General features: G+C 38.7%; 1 protein-coding gene across 3 annotated transcripts in view; it reads left to right on the forward strand.

The window, feature by feature from the left end:
• Positions 1-22,500, forward strand: part of LOC144960190 (tetraspanin-18B-like) — a 30,292-nt gene that overhangs the window by 5,960 nt on the left and 1,832 nt on the right. Inside the window, exons 2-9 of one of the 3 annotated variants that reach the window (XM_078893228.1) lie at positions 713-800; positions 7,278-7,453; positions 11,010-11,084; positions 12,485-12,592; positions 16,775-17,023; positions 19,747-19,830; positions 21,990-22,128; positions 22,271-22,500. The exon at positions 22,271-22,500 is cut by the window's right edge and continues 1,832 nt beyond it. In XM_078893228.1, the coding sequence (XP_078749354.1) occupies positions 7,292-7,453; positions 11,010-11,084; positions 12,485-12,592; positions 16,775-17,023; positions 19,747-19,830; positions 21,990-22,085 (774 nt within the window). In that variant the 5' untranslated portion in view covers positions 713-800; positions 7,278-7,291 and the 3' untranslated portion in view covers positions 22,086-22,128; positions 22,271-22,500. Of the gene's footprint in view, positions 1-712; positions 801-3,110; positions 3,306-7,277; positions 7,454-11,009; positions 11,085-12,484; positions 12,593-16,774; positions 17,024-19,746; positions 19,831-21,989 lie in introns of those variants that run through there. The other 2 variants (XM_078893226.1, XM_078893227.1) reach the window with 2 other exon arrangements.

Here is a 22,500-nt window from a genome sequence, read left to right on the forward strand (position 1 = left end):
GTGTGTTGTGTCATGGTTTAACTATAGATGTGTAATCACAAATTAGATACTCTGATAGACATTATATAATGTGTGTAATCAGATAAAGGAAAACAAAGCACCAATGACACATTGTGTTAATTGGCATTCCACAGCTTCCATTCAATGTGCTCATGTCGTTGTCACTGTAATTACACATGTAAACATGAAAACAGTCATTATCAGACAATCACACACATACAAACAAACACACACACTCATGTACGCACTCCTATTGTTCATTGTTGATGGCTTCAAATCCCCCTTCTAGTTTTGTCTCTGGGCAATCTAGTACGAGGTGGTTTGCATCTTGTGGTGCTTGGTTGCACTTTGGGCATGTTGGTGATTCTTGGAGCCCCCATTTGTGCATGTTGGCAGCTGTTCTTGTATGTTTTGACCGTAGTCTATTTGCAGCTACCCAGTATTTTCTTGGTTGATCCTGTAGACCTGGGAGACTTTTACAGGGATCTTCAATTAGTCCCCCTCCTGTTGGTTTATTCCTTTTCCATTCCTCGCACCAGGCTTCTTGCGTGTTGTAGTTTTCTTTCTTTGATAGGTAGAAAGGTGAACACCTGGGTTATTCCAGTCTTCCTTTGGAATAGACCATAAAGACACATTTCCCCTATGGGATGAATAAAGCGAGTGATATTATTATATATTATATTATATATTTTTTGTCTATTCCATTTATCAGATCATTGGCATCATTTTCTTCATCTTTGGTTGCCTCATCAAATTTGGATCCAGTAGTTTTGAGGATTACGTCATAGATGAACTTTCAGGTCAGTGAGTCACAGTAAAATGTATTTGATTCAATTAGTAGATATGTTCATGAATGGATGAATGAGTTAGTTGGATGGATAGATAGATAGATAAATAGATACAAAGGTAGATAGATAAATAAATAAATAGATAGATAGATAGATAGATAGCTAGATAGATAGATAGATAGATAGATAGATAGATAGATAGATTGATGGATAGATAGATAGATAGATAGAGAGAGATAGATATATAGAGATAGATAGATAGATAGATAGAGAGATAGAGAGAGAGAGAGAGAGAGAGAGAGAGAGAGAGAGAGAGAGAGAGAGAGCACAAAGGACGAACGACGAGACATGCGAGAGTGGCGTGGTAAAGGTGATTAACCTTTATATCTTTCATTCGTCTTTGGTGTTTCATGCGTCGTGTTTTGTTGATTAAGGGGAGACAAGAAGCGTCCACATTATCTTTCTTCGTTTGATATATTACCGAAAGCGAGTGTCATACCACCAGACCACATAGCCGCACGCTAATTGGATTCAGTAGTCTGATGTCACGCCGCCTGGCAACGGCGGCCATCTTGGTTCTAAACAAAGAAAATCATTACTTTTTATTCTTCATGCTGTCTAGAACTTTTCATTCCCTTTTCATATGCCTTGTGATCAGAATGTGTAAAAGTCAAAACATGATCAATTTATGTGTTTTTTTTTCCCCTCTGGAAACGCTTTTATGCTCGCCGGAGAAATATTTCATACGGGCGTCCGCCATTGTTCCGATAGTTTTGAGCCAGTGTTACTAAGTTACCATACGTCATTAGGAAGGAAGTGACGTTACGACTGTTGAAGACTATTGAATGTAAGCTTCAATTTAATAAACATAAACTGATAATGTGGACATTTCGGATTTCCCCTTTATCAACAAACAGGATGAATGAAACACTACAGACGAAGGAGATAATATGTGTCAGTGCAGGATATAATCAGTCGGAAGGTGAAAATTTTGGATTTGATTCTTTTTGCATTTTCTGAACGAATATGCTCCCAAGAGCATTTTAATCTTTATTTGAAATAAATTGGGTGATTTTTCATGAAATTATGGTCAGATGTATGGGAAGGGTATCCAGCAACTTTTCTCAAATTTCATACTTTTTCAACTTGACTAGCTGTAAAAAATATTTAGAAGTGAAATTAATCTTTGATATTTCCCAAAGATGTACAAAAGGGTTGATTTAATCATTTATGACAAGAACTAATTTTTGATAAAAATTGACTTTCTAACTAAACTTGGCAATATCTCAGTTCAAACCTTTTCACCATCCGACTGATTTTGTCATTCACTGTAACAATATCTCAGTTCAAACCTTTTCACCATCCGACTGATTTTGTCATTCACTGTAACAATACCTCAGTTCAAACCTTTTCACCATCCGACTGATTATGTCATTCACTGTAACATCTGTGAAAATGTCGTTGTTGAGGTGAATAAACAAAAACATTGATGGGGAAGAAATTATATGCTCCTACTTTGTAAGGTAGCACGGATTAAAATAGAACAATAGATATTTATAAAAGGTGCGCAATTGATTAAGTCTGCAGTGTTTCATTCATCCTGTTTTGTTGATAAAGGGGAAACTCGAATCGTCCATTTTTATCTGTTTTCGTATATTAAATGGAAGCTTACATTCAATTTCACGTTGTTAATTATTTCTTCGAGCTTCGAGCAGCAACATTTACATTACAATTTATGGCAATGTAGAATGTTTATGCTCGAAGCTCGAAGAAATAAATAACAATGTGAAATTGAATGTAAGCTTCAATTTGATATACCAGAACAACTGTTTTGGGAGATAATATTTTTTTCATTGTAATCATCTCTCTGTTATGTATTAGTACATTTGTTATTTTTAATATATCATGTAAGCATTTGAGTGTATTCCTCTTTGTTGGATTTTGTGCTTGTGTCCGGATGAGATTTATAGGTGATCTCAAACTAAGTACATTGGTGGTAAGCTCTTGGAATCTACATCTGATCCCTATCTGTTCCCAGTTCCTCTTTGTCTTACTTTCTCTTGGGTGCTTTAATTGTAATTCTAGAACTTTTTACTACCCCATTTGCTTCCTTTTTACTGTGCTGATATAACCTAAATGCGTTGCAAGCACCGTACAACCCTTATAAAATGGACGTTTCAGGTTTGTTGATAAAGGGGAAACCCGAAACATCCTTTTTAAAAAACTGTTTTCGTATATTAAATTGAAGCTCACATTCAATTTCACATTGTTATCAATTATGGCAATGAAACTTCCGCCACTGCACCAACCAGCATCATCATTGAACACAGTTTTTTTGGGGTCACACCAACCGTTTTGCTATGTGAACACAATAAAAAACAATGTGAAATTATTGAATGTAAGCTTCAATTTAATATACGAAAACAGATAAAATGGACGTTTGGGATTTCCCCTTTATCAACAAAACTGGACGAATGAGACACTACAGACGAATGAGATAATGTGTTCGCGGCAGTGGTAAGACAAAAACATTGATGGTGCAGGAAAAATAAGGAATGCCTCCCGAAAGCTCCTACATCCCCAGTATTCTTGTTCTGGTATGGGGCTTGGGAAGGGGGGGGACTTTAAAAAAAAGTTTTCCCCCTCCCAAACCCCCTATTAGAAAATTATAAAAACAAGAATACTCGGGATGTAAGAGCTTTCGGAAGGCCTCTTACATATGTAACACATGTGAACACATTATTCCGAGTTCAAAGCAAACAATCTTGACTCCACGATGGCCTTTGAGAGAGATCCCCAGTTTGGTGACCGCCAAATTATTGGACTCTGTTGCTCTGAAAGGCCTCTTAAACTCAATCTTTCCAAAAAATTCGGGAGACCTTCCATAAGCTACTACATCCCAAGTATTCTTGTTCTAGTCGGGGTTTGGGAGGGGGAAAACTTTTTAAAAAAAGTCTCCCCCTCCCCTCCCAAACCCCCTACTAGAAGTTCTTGTGTAGGGGGTTTGGGAGGGGGGAGACTTAAAAAAAAAGAAGTTTCCCCCCCTCCCAAACCCCTTACTAGAACCAGAATACTTGGGATGCAGTAGCTTATGGAAGGTTCCCCAATCTTTCCAGAAACTTCAAAAGTCGTTTGAAAATGAGTTAAGGTGGAAAGATGTTCCAGTCCCAGGGCCCAGGTATTTACAATAACAAGAAATTATCCAATCCAATCCAATCCAATCGAATCGAATCCATAGTGAATGAACTTTGTTTGGATATATGGTCTAGTGGTAGGTAAGGCAATGGGAGGCCTTCCGAAAGCTCCTACATCCCCCAGTATTCTTTTTATATATATATAATGTTCTAGTAGGGGTTTGGGAGGGGGAAAAATAACGGTACTACCGCAAACTCGGGGGACCCAAATAATTTTTGGGGATTGGGAGGGGGGAAACTTTTTTTTATTTTGTTAAAAGTCTCTCCCCTCCCAAACCCAATATTAGACTTTTTTTTTTAAAGTCCCCCCCCCCCACTTCCCAAACCACCTAAATTATTGGGTCCCCGGGTTTGCGGCAGTACCAAACTTTTTTTATAATGTTCTAGCAGGAGGTTTGGGAGGGGGGAGACTTTAAAAAAAATGCTTCCCCCCTCCGAAACCCCCTACTATAACATTATTAAAAAAAAGAATACTGGGGATGTAGGAGCTTTCGGAAGGCCTCCCAAAACAATCGCCTACGAATGGGAAGGTCCTGCGTTCCAGTCCCGCTCTGAGCGGCGCATATTCATAGTTGAGTCCTCTCACCGCATTTAAGTGTAAAACGAGTATCTGGCCGTTTTCAGAGTTTTCCTGTCCGAATAAAAATTGTAATATTATATCGCCTAAGGGAGACCTTCCATAAGCTACTACATCCCAAGTATTCTTGTTCTAGTTGGGGGTTTGGGAGGGGGGAGACTGTAAAAAAAAGTTTCCCCCCTCCCAAACCCCCTCTTAGAACAAGAATACTTGGGATATAGAAGCTTATGGAAGGTCTCCCTCGCCTAATAGTCGTCTTGTCTCGGTCTACAAGTTAAGTGTTGCTGTTGACTAGGGACCACTTGCAAAGCACTTTGAGCACGTTTAGTTAATAGTGTGCTTTAACTCTTTCCTTACCACGAATTTTCAGTATTTTGGGAGACCTTCCATAAGCTACTACGAGGGCTCTTTCAGAAATAACCGAAAAATGCCCATTGCTCAGCAACCAGTGGAGATTTTTTAATTCTGTAAACGACATGATATTCCTTATTTCCTTACGGATATTCCCAGAAATTATGAAGTGCATCATTTTGCACAATGAATTTCTAGACGATTTTAAAGATGGCGACCCACCTTGAAACTTGGTCAAAGGAGGAAATCAGAGCTGTCATACGTTTTTTGAACGCCAAAAGTCTGAATCCTACCGAAATTCATAAAAAAACTTCAGAGTGTATATGGTGAGCATGTTATAAGAGGTACACAAGTCTATCACTGGTGTAATTTGTTTGAAGCCGGCCATTCCGACTTGACAGACAGGGAAGGGAGAGGGCGTTCGATAACTGCGACGTCAGAAGACAATGTGAAGCGAGTTGATGAGCTTATTCGTCAAGACAGGAGGTTGAAACTTCATGAAATCGCAAGCAGTCTTGAAATTTCGGAAACTTCTGCCCATAGAATTGTATTTGATGAACTTGGCTACAGAAAAGTCAGCACAAGATGGGTTCCTAAGCAATTGACAGACAATCATAAAGAACAAAGATTGGACATCTGCAGGGAACTTTTGAGAAGAAGCAAAAGCTCACGCAGGGTTCACGGGCATACTGCCAACGCCGGCGGAGACTTTCTAGGGTACGACGTGACTTTTCTTGACAGCATAGTCACCAGTGATGAGACTTGGTTGCACCACTGCACCCCAGAAACAAAGCAAGATTCGATGACATGGAAACATCCATCCTCACCTGTCGCGAAGAAATTCAAAGTCATGCGGTCAGCAAAGAAAATAATGGGAGCTGTTTTCTGGGACAGTCGTGGTGTTATTCTGTTCGAAACCTTACAACCTGGAGAAACAATCAATGCTGCAAGGTACTGCCAAACTCTTGACAAGCTTAGGGAGGCCATTCGCAGAAAGCGCCCAGGGCAGTTGACCAACGGGGTCATTTTGCAACACGACAACGCTACACCCCACACAGCACGAGTGACGCAAGGTTGGCTAGAGAAATATGAATGGGAGATTTTGCCACACCCACCACACAGTCCAGACCTCGCACCATCTGATTATCACCTCTTTGGGCCACTGAAACGTGAGCTGGCAGGAAAGCGCTTTGATGTCGATGAAGAGCTTGTTGACCATGTGCGGAAATGTCTACAAAACCTTGACGGACATTTCTTCCGAGAGGGTATCTATTCCATGGTGCGGCGTTGGCAGAAGTGTGTCGACAGACTTGGCTGTTACGTAGAGAAATGAAGGACGAGTCAAGGTATGAACACGTGCAAGAATTTTGTTGATAGCATAAAAAACGCAGATTTTACAGGCATTTTCGGTTAATTATGAAAGAGCCCTCGTACATCCCAAGTATTCTAGTTCTAGTAGGGGGTTTGGGAGGGGGGGGGGGAACTTTATTTTTTTTTAAGTTTGTCCCCTCCCAACCCCCCTACACTAGAACTTCAAGTAGGGGGTTTGGGAGGGGGCAGACTTTAAAAAAAAGTTCTCCCCCTCCCAAACCCCCTACTAGAACAAGAATACTTGGGATGTAGTCGCTTATGGAAGGTCTCCCGTTGCTGTTGCCTAGGGACCACTTGTAAAGTACTTTGAGCACGTTTAGTTAATAGTGTGCTTTAACTCTTTCCTTACCACGAATTTTCAGTATTTTTCCAAAATCGTAGTCTTAACTAGCAGAAAAATGGATTTTTAAAACTCAAATAAGCTTCTACAAAACAACTTTATGTTCTTATTGGGAGACCTTCCATAAGCTACTACATCCCAAGTATTCTTGTTCTAGTAGGGGGTTTGGGAGGGGGGAATTCTTTTTCGACATAATACCGCTTTGATACGGTGGGTCACAAATTTGTTGTTGTTGGAAATATCTAGGGTTGCTGGTGTATTTTGTATTCGGACCTCAGAGCTGCAAATTATATTCCCATACAACTTATTTTGATGGATACTTTATATCTATGGTCTAGTGGTATGACACTCGCTTTCGGATCGGAAGGTCCTGGGGTCGAGCCTCGGGCTCGGCGCATAGTTGAGTCCTTGGAAAAGTCACTTTACTCACATTCTTTCACCTAACTCAGGGGTAAAATGAGAACCTGACCGTTAACAGCGCTGTCTTTGTCCGAAAAATTGTAATATCGCCTAACAGGCGTTATGTTCCGTCCTACATGTGAAATGTTGCTGTTGACCAGGGACCCCTTGTAAAGCGCCTTGAGCACATTTAGTGGATATTGCGCTATATAAAGCTCAATTTTTTAAAATTATTTTTTAAATATCTTTATCCCCAGGTACGTTGTCCTTCATGAGATCTGCGGGGTCAAACGGTAACCTCGTCAACTTTGACCTCAGCGTCTACCTCAGTCCCCTCGCCTTGGGTCTTCTATCTCTCGGCAGTTTCTTCATCGTCGTTAGCTTCTTCGGCTGTTGTGGAGGGATCGGGAAAATCCGTTGTTTTCTTATGTTTGTAAGTCTGTATATGCTTTTCAGTTATAGATAGTTCGAAGATGACGTCACTCAGGTCTTTGTTATCGTTGTTTGCCATCCGCGTTTATGAATAATTCTCATTAAATGCCATAATGATTTATAAAGATAATACAGTTAAGTGAGAATTACTCATAAACGTGGATGGCAAAAAGCAATAACAAAGACCCGAGTGACGTCAACTTCATTCTATCTATATATATATAGCTTGTTTTTGATTGATTTTTGTTTGTTTGCCATCTATGTTTATGAGTAATTCTCACTAAACTGTAATAACCAGACTATAAACGATCAAGGTTACACACCGTTTTGTGTGTTGGCCAGATATATTTCCGGATGGCAATGTTGTGAAGTTATTAGCCAAGTACATACTATCTATAGATAGTATGCGCTTGGCTAAGAAACTCATGGAGATAAAGATAAAGGGAATAAATCTGATTCATGAATGAACAACACAAAACAAACGACGTTTCGGCCCTTGGCCTTTTTCAAGTAAACACAAAATACATATAGTTTTAAATTAGATTGTCATAATAAAAAAGGTGAAAATTTGTAAATGTTTGTATGTGTGTGTGTAAATGTGTGTGTCTTTGTGTGTGCAATGGAAGAGAGAGAGAGAGAGAGAGAGAGAGAGAGAGAGAGAGAGAGAGAGAGAGAGACAGAGATAGATAGATAGAGAGAGAGAGAAAGAAAGAAATAGAGAGAGAAAGAAAGAAAGAGAGAGAGAGAGAGAGAGAGAGAGAGAGAGAGAGAGAGAGAGAGAGAGAGAGAGAGAGAGAGAGAGAGAGAGAGAGAGAGAGAGAGACTCATTCATGAGTCATACTTACTCCCTTTATCTTTATCTCCATTTTATTGACTCATTTAGGCACCTCTATTTATTAGCTAAGAAACTCACAACATTGCCATCCGGAAGTATAACGGACCAAGACACAAAACTATATTATATAACCTTGAACGTTTATAGTCTGGTTAATACGGTTTATTGAGAATTGCTCATAAACATAGATGGCAAAGAAAACCCCAAAACGATCAATCAAAAACAAGCTAAAACAAATACCTGAGTGACGTCAACTTTTTTCTATCTATAGATAGAATGAAGTTGACGTCACTCGGGTCTTTCTTATTGCTTTTTGCCATCCACGTTTATGAGTAATTCTCACTTAACTGTATTATCTTTATAAATCATCATTGCCTTTTTCACCCTGGGTCAGGGTATAGGCCACAAACAGTTTCCATCCTTCTCTATCATGAGCTAGCTTTTTAAAAAATCTCGTTCCATGTCTTATCAAGAGAATATCAGCTTCTTTAATTCTTCTCCATGTTCCTCGTGGCCTTCCCCTTGATCTTCTGCCCCGAGGGTTCCAGTCCGATGATCAGGAAACCTCAGGTTCGATCCGCAGTCGAAGCAGACCGATGATTTCATGCATTTTTATATTATTTCTGCGAGTCTGGTTGTGTTTTTTTTTTTATCCTACACACCTTTTTAGATTTTTATCTTACACACTAAAAGTTCAGTCACTGCACCAACCAGCACCATGATTGAACAAAGTGCATCTCAACATAACAACATTCATAGGTTACCTACACTACACATACCTCGCGAAAACTTTCACAACAAACCGCCATGTTGGATTTCCGTAGTTTTTTTTTTAAAGTTTACAGCTTAGACTGGTGGCCGTCAAAGGGCATTTGTGTGAAATACTATTCAGAAGCCAAGTAGAAAGTTTTCAGGCCCGACAGCAGGTAAATAACTGGAATAAACTGCAAGAAACCACAGTATCAGCAAAATATTTGAATAAATTCAAAGCAGAGTTGGAGATACCTGGATACCTGGATACCTCTGTATAGAGCTTTTAGACTTGGTATAGTCTCCTTCGCTCCTCCTCATCTATTAATGATTGGACCAATTTTTATTATTGAACTTGTTTCCTAGGGTGTTGCTTATCTCCAACTCTGCTTTGAATTTATTCAAATTTTTTGCTGATACTGTGGTTTCTTGCAGTTTATTCCAGTTATTTACAATTCTAGATGAAAAAAAGTTCCTTCTTTCATTTGTTTTAAAACATCCTAGGAAACAAGTTCAATTATAAAAATTGGTCCAATCATTAATAGATGAGGAGGAGCAAAGGAGACAACACCAAGTCTAAAAGCTCTATACAAAGGTATCCAGGTATAACATGTTGTATAGATAGTATGCGCTTGAAGCTCATAACATTACCATCCGGAAGTATAACGGACCAACACACAGAACTATGTGTATCCATGAACGTTTATAGTCAGGTTAATACAGTTCAGTGAGCGTTACTCATAAACGCGGATGGCAAAAATCAATAACAAAGACCTGAGTGACGTCATCTTCGAACTATCTATAGATAGAACGAAGATGACGTCACTCTGGTCTTTGCTATTGGTTTTGCCATCCGCGTTTATAAGTACTTCTCACTCAGCTGTATGAACCAGACTATAGATAGAATGCGCTTGGCCAAGGAGTTCACAACATTGCCATCCGGAAGTATGATGGACCAACACACAAAACTGTGTGTATCCATGAACGTTTATAGTCAGGTTAATACAGTTCAGTGAGCGTTACTCATAAACGCGGATGGCAAAAATCAATAACAAAGACCTGAGTGACGTCGTCTTCGAACTATCTATAGATAGAACGAAGATGACGTCACTCTGGTCTTTGCTATTGGTTTTGCCATCCGCGTTTATGAGTACTTCTCACTCAGTTGTATTAACCAGACTATAAACGTTCATGTTTACACATAGTTCTGTGTGCTGGTCCGTCATACTTCCGGATGGTAATGTTGTGATCTTCTTAGCCAAGCGCATGCTATCTCTATACCCTCGCCTGCCCAAAACAATAGCCGGCTATTGAAATGGGTTTGTGATTTGTGATATTGATAACCATTCCGTTCATTAGTCATCATTCATAAGCTGGATCTTCATGTCATGAGTCGAACGCAAAAAATAAACCAAAAATAATGTGTTTTTTTTCCTATTACTATTAGGGTAAGTTAAAGGTACTAGGTTTTATATTTTCTTAGGGTTAGTTATGGGAATATTTGGGCTGTTTCCCTTAGCACGAGGGGCTTTCGGAAGGCCTCCCCTAAATTATAAGATTATAAACATTCAAGGTTACACATAGTTTTGTGTATTGGTACTTTTTAACCATTGCAGGAATCAAGCGTACTATGTTATATGCAGCTGTGTTATATTGTCGTATGACACTCGCTTTGGAATCGAAAGATCCTGGGTTCGAGTCCCGCTTTGAGCGGTAGATAGTTGAGTCCTTGTTAAAGGCTTTTTTTACTCACATTTCTCACCCTACTCAGGTGTGAAATAAGTATCTGGGCGTTAACCGCCGGACAAAAAATATTATAAGTTTAGTTTTACTGCTGGCTTGTGATCTGTTGTAAAGCGATTTGAGCACGTTTAGTGGATATTGAGTTATATGAATGCTCTTGTGTTTATTTATTTATTGTAAAAAAATATGTTTTATTAATCATTGAATATACTTTTTCCTATATCACCAGTATGCTGTCATCATTGTGTTCACTATCCTGGTGGAGATTGCTGTTGTCATCGCCGCCACCGCCTTCAAAGTTGAGGTATGTGTTGGACCGTGACTTTGTAAACTATAGGCCTGATTATACCGTAGCCTTCGTAAACTTATAGCCTGACACTGACCATAAAATGACGTCAAAACGCCAGTCTTTGGCCACAAGAGAAAACAAATCGTGAGTTGTACTAACGACAACTCACTAGGCGGTGCAAAAACCAAATAATGACGTCGAAATGCCAGTGTCAGGCTATAACATAACAATGGCTTCGGTTGGACCGTAGCCATCGTTAAAATTTTGCCTGACACTAAAATTATCTCAGACTTTAGATAGTTTGACGTCATTATTTGGAAGCAAGTTATTTCATTGGTTGAACTGTTGAATAAAACTCACGATTTGTTTTCTTTTTGTCGGTCTCCCGACTTCTTGTAGTTCAACAAGCCAGAAGTTGTGCTTTAGCTCAATTCTCAACGCAAACATAATAATATGGAGAGGATTGAGACATTAAGTAAGCTTCGATATTGGGGGTTGACTATGAATGGGAGCGATCTATAGATAGTATGCAGATGACGTCACTCAGGCCTTTGTTATTGTTTTTGCCATCCGCGTTTGTGAGTTGTTCTCACTAAACTGCATTAACCAGACTATAACAGTTCATGGTTACACAGAGTTTGTGTGTTGGTCTGTTATACTTCCTGATGGCAATGTTGTGAACTCCTTGGCCAAGCGCATTCTATCTATATTCATGTCTTCGTCCAACCGAGTCATCAATCACGTGATTTGTTGCTGTCCAACGATTGGACATTTCTGAACAAATGTAAACACGCTGCTTTGTTTATGAAAGTTGTAAACATATCCATGTGTCAAGCTGAACAAAATACCAATCCTAATGTTCGATAGTTCAAAAGCTGTGAACAGTTTTCACTATGTAGGTCCTTTGAGCCCATTTTGCAATGTGACCTATGACCTCGAGCACATGGAAAATTAATATAAATCATGCCCATTCTTCCTACACCTCCAAATGTATGTCATCAACCCAGTTTTGGTAGTCTTCCTCTATTTTAAGAATTGGTTCATGGCCGCCTTCAAGTCTCGTTATTGGACTCACTTGATCAAGGGTGTAAAAAATGAGCTTTTATATAGTGCAATATCAACTAAACGTGCTCAAGGTGCTTTACAAGGGGCCCCTGACCAACATCAACACTTAACATGTAGGACCGGACATGACACCTTGTTTTCCGACAGAGACAACGCGGTTAACGGCCCGGTACTCATTTTACACCAGATTACGGTGAGAGAATGTGAGAAAAGAGCCTTCTCCAAGGACGCAACTATGGGCTCGAACCCAGGACCTTCCGATCCGAAAACAAGTGTCATACCACTAGACCACATAGCCTTACAAGTGAAAGGGTCGCGTTTTACCTTTTTTTCCCCTTTTCTTTTTCTAGATTACAAACTTCGTACGAAAGCCACTACTGGAATCGTTGAAAGACCGGTACGAGGGCATCAACGGAACTGACGTCATCAGCGCTGGATGGAATGTCCTCATGGTCGTTGTGAGTAGTTTTCACTTTCTCTTTCAATATTTTATTTTTCGATTTCAAAAAATAAAAACTGATATCGATGTAAATGTGTGACAGACCAACTCTAAACGGTGTTATGTCGCCATGAGCTAGGCGCTGGAAATAGGGAACAACAGTGTGGTGTCAAAAAAAACAACTGGTTCCAATATCAATGGAAGTGTAAAACCCCTACTTTCGGAGGACTGGATACATACCTTGTGTAATTGATCCTCTGGTTTCAAGAGTGATGACATCTTATTTTCTAGTCTAAACAAAAATGTATAGATAGTATGCGCTTGGCCAAGAAGCTCACAACATTGCCATCTTGAAGTATAACGGACCAGCACACAAAACTATGTGTAGCCATGAACGTTTATAGTCTGGATAATACCGTTTAGTGAGAAGTACTTATAAACGCGGATGACCAAAAGCAATAACAAAGACCCGAGTGACGTCATCTTCGATCAATCTGTGCTGGTCGTCAATAAAGATCATCCATCCTCGCTCTTTTACGTTCCCGTTATCCTTAGAATCTGCCTGTATAGATAGTATGCGCTTGGCTAAGAAGCTCATAACATTGCCATCCGGAAGTATAACGGACCAACACACAAAACTGTGTGTATCCATGAACGTTTATAGTCAGGTTAATACAGTTCAGTGAGCATTACTCATAAACGCGGATGGCAAAAAACAATAACAAAGACCTGAGTGACGTCATCTTCGAACTATCTATATTCTGCCACCTTATGATTCAATATGTAACCTTTTCATTATTAGTCCTCTCTGAAGGACTGGTTACATACACACTTCCAAAGATTTTGGAACCGGAAAAGTAGAAGGTGTGATGTCACGAGTGTTCTTCCCTATTGAATAAATAGTTATAAATTAACCTACTGGGTGGTGTTACCAACCTCCCATAGTGGGCAAGGAGGTACTCGCTGTGTCTTCTATCTCCTTGTATCTGTTTTCCAATTACTTTCTGTCTTTGTCTTGGAATGAGATTACTAAGTTTTTCTCTGACCCTGGCCGAAATCCTTGGTTGGGAGGGAAACAGTCAAATGCATAGCTATAGTCTTGGGTGATCATATTTTTTCCTTGTACATCATCTCTCTGTTATGCACTGTTATTATTTTTATTTCTAACAAATGATTTGTAATCATTTGAGTGTATTCCTCTTAGTGGGGACATGTGCTGGTGTATGGATGAGACTTTTAGGTGATCTTAAGCTAAGTACACTGATAGTGTGCTCTTGGAATCTAAATCTATTTCCTATTTGAACCAATTCCTCTTTGTTTTACTTTTTATTCAAGTCCTTTTAATTGTACATCTAGAATGTTTTTACTATCCAATTTTCTTCCTTTTTACATGCGCTGATATAACCTAAACGTGTTGGAAGTGCCGTAAAACCCTTAAAAACAAAACCATAAATTAGCCTGCCTTGAATGCCCAGAAAAATTAATGAAAAATTCATCCTATAGATAGTTCGAAGTTGGCGTCACTCAGGTCTTCGTCATTGTTTATTTTTGCCATCCGAGCTCATGAGTAATTTTCACTAAACTGTATTAACCAGACAATAGATAGTATGCAGATGACGTCACTCAGGCCTTTGTTATTGTTTTTGCCATCCGTGTTTGTGAGTTGTTCTCACTAAACTGTATTAACCAGACTATAAAAGTTCATGGTTACACAGAGTTTGTGTGTTGGTCCGTTATACTTCCGGATGGCAATGTTGTGAACTCCTTGGCCAAGCGCATTCTATCTATAGACGTTCGTGGTTACACACAGTTTTGTGTGTCGGTCCGTTATACTTCCGGATGGCAATGTTGCGAGTTTCTTAGCCAAGTGCATACCATCTACAAACAAGCGCTCTATTAAAATGGTAGCAAACAATTAAAGCTCACTTTTTAACGCTACAGAAATCGGGATAAACCCTAGTTTTATAGACATTGTCGTTCCATAGTACTAGATTTAATTATTTTATAGAAAAGTAAAACAAAAAGCATACTTCACAAAAAATCAATTTTATCATATATAAAAATCTTTTTACCGTCTACATTCCGATAAATAAGTTTGACTTCCTCTTCCCATGCAGTATCCGGTTAGCTTGATACTCATCTCTACCTGAGTTGAAAGACAGGATAAAAGGTCATAACCGATTTAAATGAGTGAACACGCTGACATGCAGAGACATCCGTGTACCGCCTTAGGCCAAATTCAAACTGCATATTTGTGATAGTTGGGGCGTGTGTTAGTAATTAATTAGTGATTAACGAGGGGACCCCTTCACCACCTTGTCGGCACAGCACTTCACTCGCACAAAAAAAAAGAACTTAGTTGAGCTTTTTAGAGCTTTTTATATAGAGCAATATCCACTAAACGTCCTTAAAGCGCTTTATAAGGGGTCTCAGGCTAACAGCAACACTTAACATGTAGGACGAGTCATGACGCCTGTTAGGCGATATTACTATTTTTTTCGCAACGCTGTTAACGGCTAGGTACTTATTTTACACCTGAGTACGGTGAGAGAATGTGAGTAAAGAGCCTTTTCCAAGGACTCTAACTATGCTCCGAGCGAGGCTCGAACTCAGGACCTTCGATCAGAAAGAGAGTGTCATACCACAAGACTACATAGCCGCGCAACTTAGTTCTATTTCTGTTTAATAGAAAGGACCGGGTTACAATCTTTAGACTGCGATCAAGACACAATCGTCTGAAAGGCCGCATGCCCAATAATTGGTCCTCGGACCCGCCCAAAACGTGGGTGGCAAAAAAAAACCAATGGCACAGACATGTTTTGCGACGTCATCTTCATTCTATCTATAAGTAATACAAAGCAATCTGTTAGACTAAATATTGAAAAAAAAAAAAAAGATAAAAAATCATCTGCTTCTGGTCTTCTGAGATGAGAGAGTTGCACTGGTTTCCTGTTGAAAAACGCATCGTCTACTAAAAGAAATATGTATTGCTTATAAGATATTAAATAGCCATACCTCAGGATACTTATATGACATTTTAAATCCCTGTTTTAAAAATAATAAATAACAATGTGAAATTGAATATAAGCTTCAATTTAATGAACGTAAACAGATAAAACGGACGTTTCGCGTTTCCCCTATATCAACAAAACACTATGAATGAAATACTATAGACGAATGAAATTCTGATTTATTTATTTATTTACTTAATGAATGTAAATCTCCTAGAGCTTGTTGGTACTGGGTAAGCAACGCGCTATACAAATGTCACTTATTATTATTTATTATTATTCTTCAGAGCCATTAGGCCCATGGAGCCGGAGTTTATCCCGGTTTCTATACCCTGCAACGTATAATAGGCTTGCTATCCTTTTGGATTGTGGTATAGATAGGATGCGTGTGGCTAAGAAGCTCACAACATTGCCACCCATAGCCTGGAACGTATAATAGCAATAGGCTTCAACAGTCGTGACGTCACTTCCCTCGTACTGACGCATGATAACTTAGTAACTGGTTCTAAACTATCGGAACAATGGCGGACGCCCTTATGAAATACTTCTCCGACGAGCATAAAAGTGTATCCACAGGAGGAAAAACCCCCATTATAATTCTGATAATGTTTTGACTTTTATACATTCTGATCAAATGACATGTGAAAATGTTCTAGTCAGGATAAAAAATACCGATTTTCTTTGTTTAGAACCAAGCTGCTGGTTGCTAGGCGGACGTGACATCCATTGAATCCCATTGCTTTCTATCCTTTTGGATAGTGGTATAGATAGTATTTGCTTGGCTATGAAGCTCACATTGCCATCCGGAAATATAATGTACCAACACACAAAACTATGTGTAACCTTGAACGTTTATAGTCTGATTAATACATTTTAGTGAGAATTTCTTATAAAAATGGAGGCAAAAAACAATAACAAAGACGTCATTCCATCTATAGATAGTTTGCGCTTGGCCAAGAAACTCATACCATTGCCATTAGGAAGTATAACGGACCAACAGACAAAAATGGTGTAACCTTGAACGTTTATAGTCTGGTTAACACAATTTAGTGAGAATTACTCATAAATGCGGATGGTAAAAAAAACATTAACAAAGACCCGAGTGACGTCAACTTCGTTCTATCTATTATTAAACTAAAGATACCCCTCCCCTTCCTCTTTTCCCCCCATTTTTTTTCTATTTCGGCCAGTTTGAATGTTGCGGTGTCAACAACTTCGAGGACTTCCAATCCGCCGATGAATGGACGCGGAAAGTGACGCTGCCAGGCCAGCCAATCAACGGGAGTCTTGGTGTCACCAGCCAACCAATCACCGTCATTCTTTCAACGCCCATCACGTGTTGCAAGTGGACTGGCTCCATCCCCCAAATACGCCTGCCGGAGGAGAATAACATAAATTGCGCAATATCTCCGACAGATGGAAACTCTAATAAAGACAAGGTAACTTGAATAGATCCTGTTGTGTTTGTCTGTTCGTGCGTTAGCTTCTCTTTCGCTGTAATTTTACCCTGTCTCTATCTTCGTGGACTTTTCCACCGAGTACCGGAGTAGCCATCGTTAACTTATAGCCTGACACTGACCAAAAAAATTGACGTCAAAATGCCAGTCTTTAGCCACAAAATAGTTCAACCTAACCAAAAAGTGACGTCAAAATGCCAGTCTTTGGCCACAAAATAGTCCAACCATTGAAATAACTTGTTTCCATGAGCACTACTAACGACAACTCACTTGGCGGTGCAAAAACGAAATAAAGAAGTCAAAATGCCAGTCTTTTTGGGTTTCAGAGTCAGGCTATAACATAACGATGGCTACGGTAGCAACGTTGTCTTTGAATGCTTGAGTAAGAATGTGATAAATCTCTACTCTGTATCAATGACTGTCACTATCAACCTAGGATGGGTGAAAGGAGTTTGAATGAAACTGCATTACCTATGTAGTTCACTTTGTTTTTTTGTACGTTGACTAGTGAGGACCGTTAGCCACTAGTCAACCCATACTTAGTTGTATAGGGAATGAGATTAGCAGAAGAGTAGCGTCCCTTGATTGGACGTCACCGGCGGAAATGCTATTAGAGAGAGAACGTCATGTTGGTTGTGCGCATGCGTCTCTCGTCCTCGCTTCCGGTGAAAGTGGCATGAGACACTTCACCGAAAGCGAGGACGAGAGAGACGCATGCGCAAAACCAAATTGACGTTCTCTCTGTAACGTGACGTCCAATCAAGGGACGCTACTCTTCCGCTAATCTCATTCCCTATACAACCTTCATTACGTGCTTACTTTCTACTGTATCCTATATATTATATTATGTGTGTGTTGTGTGGCTATGTGATCTTGTGGTATGACACTCGCTTTCGGATCTAAAGGTCCTGGGTTCGAGCCTCGCTCGGCGCATATTTGAGTCCTTGGAGAAGGCTCTTTACACACATTCTCTCACTGTACTCAGGTTTAAAATGAGTACCTGGCCGTTAACAGCGTTGTCTCTGTCCGAAAAAAAAAGAATGTAATATCGCCTATCAGGCGTCATGTCCCGTCCTAAATGTAAAATGTTGCTGTTGGCCAGGGACTCCTTGTAATGCGCTTTGAGCACATTTAGTGGATATTGCGCTATATAAAAGCTCATTTAGAATAAATACTCAATATAACTACAATCGGTTTTAATTCATTCAGACTTTCAATGCTGTGTTAACCAAGAACCCACTATAACCACGACACCCCAGATCCAATTTCTATAACTTGAGATTTTATATAGAGCAATATCCACTAAACGTGCTCAGACCGCTTTAACAAGAGTCCCTGACCAACAGCATCACATGTGACCCTTCGCCTCAAAACGGTATTAAGTCGGGTTGGTTAAGATGTTGAAAATTGAATTTATGGCCAGAAATATCAGATTGTTGTTGAGTTTGTATGTTTTATTGAGGAGAATGGATACCATATTTCAGGGTACTAATGCCAACAATTTATATTTTTGACCAGTTAAACATTTAATTCGGCTTTTAAGCATCTGATTCGTTCCGACATAATACCGTTTTGAGACGATGGGTCACATATAACATGTAGAACGAGACATGACGCCTATTGGGCGATGTTGTAATTTTTTTTCCGCCAGAGACAACGCTGTTAACGGCCAAGTACTCATTTTACACCTGAGTACGGTGAGAGAATGTGCGTAAAGAGCCTTTTGCAAGGACTCAACTATGCGCTGAGCGAGGCTCGAACTCAGGACCTTCCGATCCGAAAGCGAGTGGTCATACCACTAGACCACATAGCCTATACTCTCATCCTGGGTTCGAGTCCCGAGTGGCGCATAGTTGAGTCCTTGAAAAAGGCTCTTTACTCACATTCTCTCACCGTACTCAGGTGTAAAACGAGTACCTGGCCGTAAACAGCTTTGTCTCTGTCCGTAAAAAAATATAATATCGCCCAACGGGCGTCATGTCTCGTCCTACATGTTAAATGTTGTTGTCGGCTAGGGATCCATTGTAAAGCGCTTTAAGTATGGTAAGTGGATATTGCTCTATATAACAGCTCAAGTTTTTTTTTATATGTTCAAGTTTCAAATGGCAAAAATAGAATTTATGTTTAAAAATATGAGACCCTGGTTACGTTTTTATGTTTGGTCCAAGGAGAATGAACCCCCCCCCCCAAACACTTGAGATTTGTATACAGCAATTTATATATATATATATATATATATATATATATATATATATATATATATATATATATATATATATATATATATATATATATATATATTTTTTTTTTTTTTTTTTTTTTTTAAATTTTTATTTTTATTTTATTATTTAAAAATATATATATATATATATATATATATATATATATATATATATATATATATTTATATATATATATATTAATATATATATATATATATATTATATTTTATTTTTATTTTTTTTAATATATATATATATATATATATATATATTTTTTTTTATTTTTTTAATATATATATATATATATATATATATATTATTATTATTTTTTTTTTATATATATTATATATATATATATTATATATATTATATATATATTTGCTTTGATTTATAACTGATTTTACCGTATAATACACATACCTTACTGCCTCTAAAAATAGCTTTTGTCAATCTGATCTCTACCATGTTAAATGTCTTTCACAGGGGTGTGTGGACGCCATCGTTGAATACGTGGAAGACCACTACGTCTACATTAGTTGTGGGGTCGCGGTCATTTGTCTATGCCAGGTATTTTAAAATTCCAATAAATACTCCCCCCCCCCCTCAAAGCCGGCTATGTGGTCTGGTGGTATGACACTCGCTTTCGAATCGGACGGTCCTGGGTTCGAGCCTCGCGTTTGGCGCATAGTTGAGTCCTTGGAAAAGGCTCTTTACTCACATTCTCTCGCCGTATTCAGGTTGTAAAGTGAGACCCTGGCCGTTAACAACGTTGTCTATGTCTGACAAATTATAATATCGCCTAAAAGCCGTTCAAATCCCTTTCGACATGTTTCGTGTTGCTGTTGGTCAGGGACCCCCTGTAAAGCGCTTTGAGCATATTTAATGGATATTGAGCTATATAAAATCTCAATTTTTTTAAAGCCAAAAAAAAAAAAAAAACCAGACAAACAAACAAACGAGCTCTTATAAAGAGCAATATTCAATAAGGGTGGGGGGGGGGGGAGTGGTTAAGGCATTACACTGTGACTGTGAAGATCCTGGGTTCGAGCCCTACTTCAGGCAGTTTCGTATTTTTCCTTGGGCAAGAGTATTTATTAACTCCTAATCTTTTCACTTTGGACAGCATGGGTGATTCCTGTTGATATCAGGCTATCTGTTTTGTTTTAATATCTATATTCTTACCAACTATAAAAATTCAGATTTCTTTTGTACGTCATAATATTTAAAGAAAATGAAAAGTGTGTTTTGCTGAAGAAATTATGTATTGCAAGAATATTAATGTTATTATGTCTGAGGGATAAAAAAATCTCTCTTTACCAGCCATTTTCAGGATTTTCCCCAAAACTTCACACCCAACTAACACAACAATATTTTTTTTTCACTCAAACACAATAACAGTAAAGTTATTGCCATACATAATTTCTTTAGTAAAACGTCCATTCTACAACACACTGTTCATTCTCTTTAAATTTTATGATGTACAAAAGAAATTTGAATAAGAAAAATGTAGGTTGTATCGTAACGAATGTGACAATTTTCCTATAGTTGGTACGGAGAGAGTAAACATGGACACCTTTTAACTATTATCTTCTAGTATGAGTCTCGAGTTATTCAATTAACATTAAATTAAATTAAAATTCCCTTTATTCATCCCACAGGGGAAATTTATCTTTAGGGTCATTCCAAGGGAAGACTGGAATAACCCAGGCGTCAGCCACTCTGCAGCACCGCAAATTGAGCTAGGGCAAGCTGACTTGCTCAAGGCCACACAGCGGGTAATCGAACTCGGTACTTCTTGCTTAGGAAGCAAAGACCGTACCGCTGAGGCCCGCTGCACCATACGCGAAAGTGTCTACACTTTTGAAAATTACGCTAGTTATCGTATATTTTATTAAAGCTAGTCAAATAAACATTTCAGTGCTTTCGGTTTGACTCGAAAATATAAAATAAAGTATATTTTGCCCCTGAAATCAACCGCTGACCATAAACAAACGGCTCACAGATCCTGAACATTACTCACAATTTTAACACAAATGATTAAAAAAAATGCAGTGTATTACGATATAATTCCTTTATCGTTGTAGCAATATAATATATTTTGAAAAATACTCACTTACTTGGCCTGGCCTATTTGTGTATAGATAGAGTGCGCTTGGCTAAGAAGCTCATAACATTGCCATCCGGAAGTATTACGGACCAACACACAAAACTGTGTGTATCCATGAACGTTTATAGTCAGGTTAATACAGTTCAGTGAGTAGTACTCATAAACGCGGATGGCAAATTACAATAACAAAGGCTTGAGTGACGTCATCTTCATTCTATATATACTAAGAGTAGCTCAAGCCTTTTTGTTGACTGGAAATATATGTGTGGTTGGCTGAGAAAACCCAGAAAGATGAGCAAATTTCATAAATTGTATTATGCATGCAGTGGTGTAGACCAGATTTTTTCTGCTCATTTACCAATTTAAATTTTCTTTCTATGTCTATTAGAACCCTAGTTATAATATTGTTTTTCTGAATAAAATTGTTGCTATGGGAAACTTTTTGTATCTTCGATTATGGCTCATATCTCGAATCAAAGCTTCGCGCATCTTCCCGGGTTTTCTCAGCCAGCCTCACAAATAGTCAAAAGGGAAGGAACGGGGTAAATGGCAGGAACTATTCTGATTGGTTAACGCTTACTAACGGGCAAATAATCAATTGTTTTCCATCTTGTTTCAGATAGTAATGCTACTGATCGTAATCTGTCTGCTCCAGGCCATGAAAAGACGGCGAGACATGGACAAAGAGGTACAGAGGATGTTCAGAGATGAGTAAAGACGGATGCAGCTCAGGAGGTACAGAGGATGTTCTGAGATTAGTAAAGAAGGATACAGTTTAGGAGGCACAGAGGATGTTCAGAGATGAGTAAAGAAGGATACAATTCAGGAGGCACAGAGGATGTTCAGAGATGAGTAAAGAAGGATACAGTTCAGGAGGTACAGAGGATGTTCAGAGATTAGTAAAGAAGGATACAGTTTAGGAGGCACAGAGGATGTTCAGAGATGAGTAAAGAAATATACAGCTCAAGAGGTACAGAGGATGTTAAGAGATGAGTAAAGAAATATTACATCTCAAAAAAGAGAGGAGGGACTTTTGCTGAATATTTCCAATATGTCTTTAAAAAAAGTATTGTTCAAAATATGAATATGACTGTTTTTTTTTCGAAAAATAACGAAATACCAAAAGACGG

This window comes from Berghia stephanieae, chromosome 14 (genome assembly GCF_034508935.2).
Source record: "Berghia stephanieae isolate SIO BIC M18660-M18661 chromosome 14, UCSD_Bste_1.3, whole genome shotgun sequence".
Lineage (NCBI taxonomy): Eukaryota > Metazoa > Mollusca > Gastropoda > Nudibranchia > Aeolidiidae > Berghia > Berghia stephanieae.